Below are 12,044 nucleotides of genomic sequence, written 5' to 3'. Positions count from 1 at the left end.
AATGGTTGCTAGGAGACAAGTAGAATCATACTAACATAATCATAAGACTTTAAACAAGTCATCAACTTTAAACAAAGAAAACAAGGGGGCAACCCCACCTCCCCCAACCCCATATACCTCCTAAGACCCTAATTTTTCTAATTGAATAAACATTGGTACATCACGGGTGGTTATGGTTGTGGTCAAGTTTCATCGAAATCGTGTGTGTAGTTTCTCACAAGAAACTCTCACAAGTTTCTAACCGTGACATTCGCAGAAGAAAGCAAATACCTATTTCGGGAGGGTCAAACCTGGATCCACTTTGACCCCGACTTTTTAGCTGCGACGAGCAGCTCTATGAGAAGACCGCGTTTTTCTTGTTGTTGGGGTGCCTTTTTGAATCGCACATGCGCACTAGTGCACGCGTATAATTTAATGACTGGTCGAAGTTAGTAGCGCATATTGCAACGGATATCCTCATGATTCTACACGTCGCAGCTGGTGACCACACTGTGGTCATTTTTTGTTTAATTCCGTGAACAAACTTTAGCCCCAACACAACAAATATAATTTGTGCCAAATTTGGTCACAATCCCATCAGCGGTTTCGGAGAAGAAGTTTCAGGTGTTTACAGACTGACGGACGGACGGACAACGTGCCATCGCATAAGTCACATGTATGCTTGATTTGAAAGTCATTTTCATTGACTTGAAAGTCATTTGACTTGAAAAATGACCCTGAACTTTGTTCCAGGTGAGCTAACAAGTCACAGTTATATCAAAGTCAACTAGATATCTGCAACCACAAAACTATCACTGAGTAAGCAATCCAATCATGCCCATTTTCTTTTTGGACCACCATAAGATCTTCAACATTTAGAGATTGTGTGTAAATAAACAAAATGTGTCCCCATCTACAATCCATCTATAAAACTAAACATCATGAAAATCAAGGAAAAATTATTCAAGTTAGGATCAAAAATGTGTTTTTAGTTAATTAGGCCACAATCCGAAAAAAAGGTCAAGGACAAATCAAATATCAGGTGCACAACTTCAGTGCAGGTATGCTATTATGATGCAAGAACATCCTGGAAGGCAAAGAGGTCTTTGAGATTCCACATTGGAAAAATTGAGCGATGACAAAAAAAAAAACCGGGTATTTTTTCAGACTGACATTTGGCCTTGACCCCCAACTCGGCAGGGTATGATGTAAATCAAGCATACATGTGACTTACTTCTAGGCTATCTCGAGAGGGCAATTTTGTTCCAATCAGAGAAAAAGTAGAGTTATAACAAAAAATGTAAAATTTCTCTCATTTAGTCATGACCTTAAATTTATGTCAAGGTCAAAAAAATTGCATCAAACCCACATACTTTTTATTCCATTAATGATGCAAAATTTCATTTGGAAAATCCCAGCTCAGGTGTTGGCAGAAAAAAAGGTAAGAAAACAAAAAACCTAAACAGTGTGTTATTACTCCTAGGGTTCTAAGAAACCCCTAGTAACAAGGTTCATCTGGATGGCCATTGGACATATATCAAGTATAGATAAGGATCATAGCATCAAACAGCTGACAAACCTTTTAAAGAAGCCAAAAAATACTTGGAACCGTACTTGTGAGAAAGGGGTGTGCCTCAGCACAACAAAACATTTGGAGAACCTCCTGATCAACTTGTCCGAAAAGTTTCTTTATATCTGGCAGCACGTACTGCAAAAGCTCCTAACTATATGGGCCCGTGAAAGGTCTGAGAGTTCGTGGACAAGTACGTTATACCCAAACCTTCGTGCTTCTTAACACCGATGGGAAGGTCATATCTGAGACTTGTTGATGCACATGATAAGTTTAAAATGATGATATTTACAAAAGGTTTTCCCTGCTAATTTCATAATTTGTGCTTAATTTGATTAACACACATCTCGTTGTTTAACCACACATTAACATTAACATGTGCATGTGCATGTGCATTAACATAACATAATTAACATTAACATAACATGTGTGATTAACACACACACATGTGGGTTCCCTACCCACAACTGAACAAGTGCAAATATGTGATAAATAAATGCAATACAAACCCCTTAACCACTACCAGGCGTATGTGCCCATAGAACAACAAATTATCTGAGACATTAAACTTATGGCCGAGCAGGCACACCACGTGAGATAGACAAAAGGGATAAGGTAATGACAAGACTGAAAAGTTCATTTGCATTTGCACCTTGTTCAAGCAGTTTTACAAATCCACCATACTAAGATTTCTTCTTCAATATTTGTGCATTCAATTTCATTTTCATGCATTCATAATGAGATACCTGACATTCACAAATGCGTTTGGCTCATTAGATTTTGTTTTTCAGCATTCTTGATTACATTACTTTTATCCAGATATTGAATTTTCACAACTTTTTTTTTTTCAATGGGTGCAATCAAATTAACATCGCACAACATACATGCGAGTATGTGTCTGCTTGATCATTTCTTTTTCGTTTGTGGGAAATCACTTTCAAGTATTCAAATAAGAATACGACGGCTAATTTTGTTAAGTTCTTGTTTCTTTTTTCATCATAGTTTTTATCATTTTTCATCATAGTTCTTGTTTCTTTTTTCATCATAGTTTTACATCCACTTACTTTCCAATTTTCTTATTTGAACAATTATTTTGTATGCCTGTATAATTATTAATTTGTTTAAAATTATACAGGACCTAGTCTATGCACGGACAGAAATAAATTTATTTGGAAAATAATAGAACAAATCTGAAAAGCCTCCACCCCATCCCATTTTTATGAAATGAAAAATGCAAATATGAAAGAAAAGTCTTGTTAACCATATGGGGTCATCTCGATAAAATGAAAAATATACAGGCATATCCCTATGCAATATTTTTCTACAGGTCCTCTTCTACTTTTTCTGTTATTTTTGAGTTGCTTTCTTCAGCCATAAATCTCCTGACGTGTGAGGCATCTTGCCATGTAGGTCTGGTTGTGATTGTACAATCCGATACCCTTTTCCCGGGCCACCTCTTGCAGGAGATCACTCCTGCACTGTTGAAGATTCATGCCTGCATCACATGCTTCTGCCTGGTTCCCTACCCACAGCTGCCATTCTGGGAGGGTCAGATCTCTCTTCACACCAGCCTTGAATGCAGAATGGTCCATTTAAAAAGTGTCCATTTAAGAAGGTGACGGAAAAGCGAGTAGGGTGGTAGCAACTTCAGTTAGATCTGCTGATTGATACGAAGTGGAGAATGGGCACGCACTTGGGGTATATCTGAGTTGTTGAGTTTCAATCCAAATTGAAAGAAGAGTGGCCAGACGGAAGCCAAACAGTTCAATCTTGGTTCCATCAGACCACATGATCTTGTTTCTGAGTCTCACAGTCTGAGAGTCCTTTAGGTGCTCTTTTGCAAACTCCAAGCGGGCTTTCATGTGTCTTTCACTGAGGAGAGGCTTCCGTCGGGCCACTCTGCCATAAAGCCCAGATCGGTGGAGTGTTGCAGTGATGGTTGTCCTTCTGGAAGTTTCACCCATCTCCACACAGGATCTCTGGAGCTCAGCCAGAGTGACCATCGGGTTCTTCGTCACCTCTCTTACCAAGGCCCTTCTCCCCCGATTGCTCAGTTTGGCCGGGCGGCCAGCTCTAGGAAGAGTCCTGGTTGTTCCAAACTTCTTCAATTTAAGAATTATGGAGGCCACTGTGCTCTTGGGAACCTTCAATGCAGCAGAGATTATTTTTTGGAGGCTTCCCAAGATCTGTGCCTTGACATAATCCTGTCTCTGAGCTCTGCAGGCAGTTCCTTCGACCTCATGGCTTGGTTTTTGCTCTGATATGCATCGTCAGCTGTGAGACCTTATATAGACAGGTCTGTGCCTTTCCAAATCATGTCCAATCAATTGAATTTACCACAGGTGGACTACAATCAAGGTGTAGAAACATCTCAAAGATGGTCAAGAGAAATGGGAGGCACCTGAGCTAAATTTCAAGTGTCATAGCAAAGTGTATGAATACTTATGTCAATGTGATATTTCAGTTTTTTCTTTTTCATAAATTTGCAGAACTTTCTAAAATCCTGTTTTCTCTGTCATTATAGGATATTGAGTGGAGATTGATGAGGGAAAAAATGAATTTAAACGATTTCAGCATACGGCTGCAACATAACAAAATGTGAAAAAAGTGAAGGGGTCTGAATACTTTCTGAATGCACTGTATGTAGTGAACATGTGACCAGAGTTTTCATCTACACTACCAACACCGTCATCTTCACCAACGCCATCTTCATCTGAATCGCTCGCATTAGGCACAAAACGATATGGCTCCCTGTTAAAGAATGCTCAAGTGACAGACACACAACACTGAGAATTTCTTTTTCTCTTGCATAAAAAGCCACCAAACCCCTCATCCCCCAAAATGGCCTTAAAGGTTCTCACTTATCAGCAATATCTCTTCCTTGTGCAAAAACTAGATTGCAATTACCTGCCCGAGGACACGATACTCTTCAAAATAACCTTATGAACACAAAGTATTAATTACTTTTAAAAAGTGCATGTGTGAGGCGACATGTCAGGCAGTGTTGTGAATGACCAATACCTTTTTACCAGGAACCTTCGCCAAATCCGCACACACCTCATGGAGTTTGTCCATCGTGGCTACCACTGGAAACCCCACTTTAGTAACTCGCTTGCGTTGTGACAATGGGTCCCCAAAAGGCTTGCACATCTCCACCTAGATCAGCGACCATTAAAATAAGAGTTTTTTAAAAGTCACAAAGATGAAACTGAGGGAAAACTCAATGATACACAGGAAGATACAACCAGAATGAAATTATCGGGAAATTCTGTACCACAACTTTAGATGTGTCAACGAAGCTCTTGTTGAAGTGTCTGAGTGCAGCCTGTGCCTCTTCTTGCGTTTGATAACCCACAAATCCAAACTGCCTGAACCGTCCATCTTTTGTAAACTTCAGCTTGCAGTCGGTCAATGAACCAAAGTCAGCAAAAATCTTACGGAAACGTTCTTCTTTAATCTGGTTGTAGAAAAGGCATCGCACGACCGACTCATTTTTGTAGATAAATGAGAGAAAGAATTAAGGAATAAACGACCGACTGAAAGGATGAACGACAGACCAACTGCGAAATAAATAAAGAAGGAAAGACCAGCCGACGGACCGCAAAAGAAATGACTGATCGCTAAAGAAAGGACCAACCGACAGCTAAAGAAACATGCGAACATTAAAAACACATACACATAAACATACACATAAAACATACACAAACATAAACAAACATACACATAAATGACTAAAAATGTACACAGAAATAAATTTTTAAAACCATGCAAATGACTTTAAAAAAAGTACACGCAAAAACCCGGGCTTCCGGGTTCGGTTGCGAGAGGACGCTGGCGTTGCATATTCGCCGCTTCTCCGACTGGATGGATGTACAGGGTCTGCTTCTACCTTTCTGACCTGACATCTCACACCTGTCCTGCCTTTTCACACCCGCACGTGCCGCGTGTTCTCCGGCTGGATAACGGAATCTGCTTTTGATGGTACGGAATACGGAATTTGAAAGGCCCGCTCCCGTTGATTGTGGCCGTGGCCTTGTTTGCCGGTGGCCTTGTGGCCTTGTTTGCCGCTGTGGTCTTGATTAGCGGCTGCAGTCGTTTGCCGCTGCGTTTGCCGCTGCGTTTGCCGCTGCGTTTGCCGCTTTGCCTCCTCGACCTTGGCCTCGTACTCGTCCCTTCGCTCCTGCCTGGCATGGCTCTGAAGTACTCCGCCGCAAGGCTTCTTCTGCTCAATACCCGCTCCACCCCATCATGCATCTCTGCCATCAAATCAAATGGACTCCTCCGACGACCCAGGTACATTCACCGTGGCTCCGGTCGCAAGTTTGTTTATTTGCAATCAGGTCACTCCATCCCCGTCCTCTGGTCGGCTCAGCGCACTCTCACTCTTCGTCCCAGCGCACCTGGTCACAGCAACCCACACGATCGCACCTCTTGCCTACGAACCCTGGCTAAATCACCTGAATTCATCCCTGCTGTTCAAAACAACATCAAGCTCACCCTGTTCAACACCCGGTCCCTCAACAATAAATGCCTCATCCTGAACGAATACATCCTGGATAACAAACTGGACTTTCTCTGTCTCACCGAAACCTGGCAACAACCTCTGGACTACTACACACTCAACCTCACCACACCCAATGGATATTCCTACGTCAATAAACCACGCTCGGAGGGCCGAGGTGGTGGAATTGCCGTTATCCACCGTCAAGACATCAAGACCAACCTCATCTCCATCTCATCTGCTCCATCATTTGAACACCTGGCTTTAAAACTCTCTGGTCACACGCAGTCAGTCATGGCTGTCGTCTACCGCCCTCCCAAACCACACCCATCATTCCTGTCTGACTTCTCCTACTTTCTGACCCAGCTATGTTCCCTCTCCCCCTCAATCCTCCTCCTTGGTGATTTCAATATCCACATGGACTCCACTGACTCCACAATAACCACTGACTTCACTGATTTACTCACCTGCTTTAACCTCACTCAACATGTCGACTTTCCTACCCATATCCGTGGTCACATTTTGGACCTTGTCTGCTCCACTGGATTAAATTTGCACCATCTCTATGGCTCCGACCTCACCCTCTCTGACCACTTAGCCATCACTCTGACCATCAACATCCCCGCCCCAACACCAAGGCATTATCGCACAATCAACTTCCGTAAGCTAAACGCTCTTTCACCTACCTCATTCTCATCCACCCTCTCTGAAAAAATGTCCACTTCTCCCTTCATTGACCTCCACACCCCTTCCGACCTCACTGACTACTACAACCACACTCTCTCCTCCTGCCTTGACCAGCTTGCGCCTGTAAAAACCAAAACAGTTTCTTTCACCCATTCTGCTCCCTGGTTTACCCCTGAACTCCACCTGATGAAAACTCGTGCTCGCCAACTTGAAAGACTCCGCAATAAAACGGGTCTCACAGTTCACTCCCAAGCCTACAAGGACCACATACAACACTACAAAGATGCCCTCTCCCGCGCCCGCTCTGCCTACTACTCTCAAATTATCCACTCTGGCTCCGGAAACCCAAAAGCACTCTTCTCGACAATAAACAAACTCCTCCGCCCCCTGAACACCACCACCCAGTCATTCACAGTAGACAACTGCATCTCCTTCCTCTCTTTCTTCCAACGCAAAATTGACAACATCTACAACAGCTTGACCACCGCCGCACCCGCTCCCCCTCCAACCACCTGCCCCCCCTTGTCCTGCCATCCCCTGTCTCGGTTCTCCCCAATCTCTCCTACTGACCTCTCTGAACTCCTCATAGGAATGAAAACTGCCACCTGCACTCTTGACCCCATCCCCTCCAGCTTTGTCAAAGCCTCCCTCCCTGCTCTCTCTCCACTTATCATTGCAACAATAAACTCCTCCCTGTCTACAGGCATCGTCCCACCTTCCCTCAAAATTGCTGCTGTTACCCCCATTCTAAAAAAACCTGGTCTAAACCCTGACACCCTAAACAACTTCAGACCCATCTCCAACCTACCCTTTCTGTCAAAAGTTTTGGAACGCGCTGTAGCCACTCAACTCAAACATCATCTCTCTGCCAATAACTTGTATGAAACATTCCAATCCGGATTCCGCTCCAACCACAGTACTGAAACTGCTCTCCTCAAAATCACCAACGACCTTCTCCTCTCCTCTGACGCTGGCAACCTCAACATTCTCGTCCTCCTCGACCTCAGCGCTGCCTTTGACACCATCGATCACACTATCCTCCTCACCCGACTTGAATCCACCTTTAACGTCACCGGCACTGCCCTCTCTTGGATTAAATCATACCTCTCTGACAGATGCCAGTTCATCTCCATCAATAACTGCAAATCCCCCACTGCTCCCCTCCCCCAAGGTGTCCCCCAAGGTTCAGTTCTTGGCCCCCTCCTCTTCATCCTTTACCTGTCCCCGCTCGGTCACTTAATCCGCCGTCATGGTCTCCAATTCCACTGCTTCGCCGATGACATCCAGCTTTTCATCTCCACCAAGTCCGTCTCCACCGACACCCACTCTATCCTGACAAACTGCATCACTGAAATAAAATCCTGGCTTCAAATCAACTTCCTCAAGCTTAACTGTGATAAATCTGAAATAATCATCATTGGCCCAAAAACGCTCACAAAATCCACCCATAACTTTGCCCTCAACATCGACGGTATCCCAGTATCCACCTCCCCTCACATCCGGAATCTTGGCGTCATCTTTGACCAAACCCTTTCCTTCGACAAATACACTAAACAGATCACAAAGTCAGCCTTCTTTCACCTGAAAAACATTGCCCGTCTCCACTCATCCCTCTCCTCCACGGCTGCAGAAACCCTCATCCACGCCTTCATCACCTCCCGTCTGGACTACTGCAATAGCCTCCTCTATGGTTCACCCTCAAAAATCACCAATAAACTCCAATACATTCAGAACTCCGCTGCCCGTCTACTCACTCATTCCCGGACCCGTGACCACATCACCCCCGTCCTTTACAAGCTTCACTGGCTCCCCATCCCCCAGAGAATCCAGTACAAAATCCTCCTCTTGACATACAAAGCCCTCCATAACCTGGCCCCATCCTACCTGGCTGACCTCCTCTCCAGACACACTCCCACCCGCAACCTCCGCTCTGCTGGTACCAACCTCCTGACCCCCTCCATCCGGACCAAATTCAGATCCTGGGGGGACAGGGCCTTCTCCATCGCTGCTCCCACCCTCTGGAACTCACTACCTCACACCATCAGAGACTCCTCCTCACTCACCACATTCAAAACATCACTAAAGACCCACCTGTTCAACGCTGCATTCAACATTCAACCCACAGCATTTAACCCCTGACTATCTCTTCTCCTTCTCCCTCCTTTTGCTTTAAATATTTCCCTATTGATTCTTGTCTTGTCTTTTTGATTCTTGTCTTATATATATGCCGTATATCGCTGCTGTTTGTTTTCTTGATTCTTGTCTTTTTGCAATTGTTGTTTTCATGTATTGTTATGCATTATGTTTTCCACTCTGTCAAAGCGCCTTTGGGCTTCTGGAAAAGCGCTATACAAAATAAATGAATTATTATTATTATTATTTAAAAAAAAAACATGCAATGACTAAAACAAAATACACACGAATAAAAAACATGCAATTACTTTTAAAAAACATTAAAAACATGCAATGACAAATTTAAAAAAAACATGTCAACGATTAAAAAACACGAATAAAAAACATGCAACGACTAAAATAAACAAATTTTTAAAAAACATGCAATGACAAAAAAAACAAATAAAAAACATGCAATGACTACAAAAAACATACATAAATAAAAAACATGCAAACGACTACAAAACGTACACAATTTTTTTTTTAAACAGCATGCGAACGACTAAAAAAACCTACACAAAAAACATGCAAACTAAGAAAAACATACACATGAATAAAAAAAATGGTATTTTTTTTTTCAGTTGCCCATAAACTCATACACAATTTTTGGACCCAGAATCGATTATATCTTGCCATTTCTGACAACTTTTCTATACAGTAATATTGCGGCCAAAAATTATTAACGGAGAAACTACGAATATAAATGACCTCCTTTCGACAAGAAAGAGCCAATCATAGAGCAGCGATACATCATGTGATCATATCGGTCAATGAGCGGCCTTCCCGATTAGGGTTAGATGAAATTCATTCAAATTTGATATTTATTTCGGTCAAAATAACTCATTTTTGATGATTGGGGGAGGGGGTCCCAAGTCAAAAATGAGTTCATCAAAAACCATCAGAAAATCCTAGGTTTGATGTGAAAAACGATTATGGGCAACTTGTAAAAATTTACCAAAAAAAAACGAACAAAAACGTACACACTAATTTTAAAAAAAAACATGCGAACGACGCAAACATGGAAAACATGAACCAAAAACAAAAATACGCAAATATGCAAATATAAAGAATGTAGACTCGAATAAAAAAAATGTACATGAATAATAATAAAAAAACGTCCAAACTAATAAAACAATGTACGAACGACTAAAACTAAACGTACACACGATTTTAAAAACGTACAAACGACTTTATAAATAAAAATAAATAAAAAAGGTACGAAACGACAAAAAAAAAAAAACGATTTAACAAAAAAAAAACGTAAAAAAAACGTATACACGAAAAGACATACAAACGACATACAAACTAAATAAGACTAAATAAGACATACAAACGACTAAAAAACTTTTTAAAAACATACACGAAAAGACATACAAACGACATACAAACTAAATAACACTAAATAAGACATACAAACGACTAAAAACAACGTACAAACTAAAAAAAAAAACCTACAAACGACTGAAAAAAAAACGTACGAACAACTGACACAAAACAAACGATTGCGAGACCGAATGAACAGTTCGAACATTCCACATGGAAAATAAATGTCCAAATCGATGCAGAATCATAATGACATCGAAATAAGCAAACACGTGACGGCAAAATAATATTAATATTTGTCATTGCAAAAACAACGATTAAAAATGCCAGTCTGAAGTGACCGATTTTATCCCGTACACATTCAGCGCCTTTCTCACGTTTAACCTTTTCCAAATGACCGTACAGTATGAAAGAGGAAGAGGGGACAAAACGCTCCATGATCCGCACACACGACTAGGCAACACGCTGGACCTCGACCGCGGCCTGTTCTCTCACACACGTTAATGGACACTCTTAGACTCACATCCTTGGGAAGATTCTTCACCACAAGCCTCGACATTTTCACTTGATGCTAAGGATAATACTAAAAGTTCATTGAAATGACCACCACTTTGACATCATGTCATGCATGCTAAGATCGCTCTCAACACATGTTCAAAGACTCCTTCCAATCTTCCATATTCATTCTTTTTGCTGAATCCTTGAAAACGCCCGGAGTATAAATGCGTATATTCCACCTTTCTCGTACTTTAAAGTAAAGCTACAATTAAAAAAAAATAATAATAATATTTAAAACACATCGGCGTGTACATAGTGACAAATAATTCCTTCTCTAATTCCTTCATATCGCATGGCGACACCCAAACCGATGTATTCAACTTTATTCATAAACATTAAATGAATATAAAATAAATTTTACATATCCGCGGGAAGGATGAAGTCAAATAAGAATTTTGTTCGCGTGAAAACAGTTCCGCGAATTATATTGCCATGGCTGTCAAACACCAAGCAAGTGGTTTCACGAAAGTGGGATCGTTCGCGGATAGTGGAAAAAGAATTACCATGACGGTTGTTGACGAAATAAGCTAAAGCGAGATAATAACGTCCCTAACAAGCCGTCGAACAAAAAAATTGGAAAGTGTGTGCTAAGTTCAAGGTTTCAACAGTGCTCCATTTATTTTTTAAACAACAGAACCATCCTCACCCTGAAGGAAACGGTGCAGTTTAGCAGTATGTGTGCAATCCATGCAAGTTACAGGACTCCCAGATGGTGACAACTTTAAACAGACCGACCAAAATTTTGACGGAATGTGCAGGTGATTCAACACGTAACTCCTTCCCCAGGTTCAATCAAATTGCATAGTTTGAATGTTTCTGCAAAGGCCACTATTAAAGAGGGGATCTCCTTTGTGGCTTTTGGCAAGTAAGCTGGTTGTTTTCACCTGCTTGGTTATGCCGATATGTAGGCCTACAGAAACACAAGATCTAACGTTTGATTTATCGTTTGATGGCAAAATAATACACCTCGAGACAAAATGTGAATGTACTTTTTTATTTCATTGGAAACTCTCAGTAAGGGTTGCTTTTGTATTATATTAACTAGTGAGGTACCCGTGCTAAGCACGGGTGGGAGGCCAGAAGCAAACAGACAATGCAGAAACGGCGAATGCTAAAGCATGAAACCAATAAATTCCACATTCCTGTAGCACCTGCAGTCGCACGTCAGACATGGACAGCAAGTTCGTGAAGGACTTCCATGAAAAACGTACCCGTTCGCAAACAAACAGGTACCTGTGTTCCATTCCCAATCAA

General features: G+C 41.8%; 1 protein-coding gene across 5 annotated transcripts in view; it reads right to left on the bottom strand.

Annotated features, from left to right (window-relative positions):
* The window catches only part of RBM19 (RNA binding motif protein 19), a 233,193-nt gene extending 222,085 nt beyond the window's left edge, over positions 1–11,108 (bottom strand). For all 5 annotated transcript variants that reach the window (XR_013623829.1, XM_078780149.1, XM_078780152.1 and 2 more), the window contains exons 1-3: positions 10,756–11,108; positions 4,824–5,006; positions 4,571–4,705 (exon numbers count right to left, since the gene is read on the bottom strand). Coding sequence is in view for 4 of the 5 variants with exons in the window: in XM_078780149.1 (XP_078636275.1) it covers positions 4,571–4,705; positions 4,824–5,006; positions 10,756–10,791 (354 nt within the window). In the remaining variant the exon portion in view is untranslated. The remainder of the gene's footprint in view (positions 1–4,570; positions 4,706–4,823; positions 5,007–10,755) is intronic.
* Positions 11,109–12,044: the final 936 nt, after the last annotated feature.

The sequence above is a fragment of the Myxine glutinosa genome, chromosome 6 (genome assembly GCF_964187855.1).
Source record: "Myxine glutinosa chromosome 6, kmMyxGlut1.1, whole genome shotgun sequence".
Taxonomy (NCBI): domain Eukaryota; kingdom Metazoa; phylum Chordata; class Myxini; order Myxiniformes; family Myxinidae; genus Myxine; species Myxine glutinosa.
The sequence above is the reverse complement of the archived record's forward strand: the minus strand, read 5'-3'. Positions and strand labels throughout refer to the sequence as shown.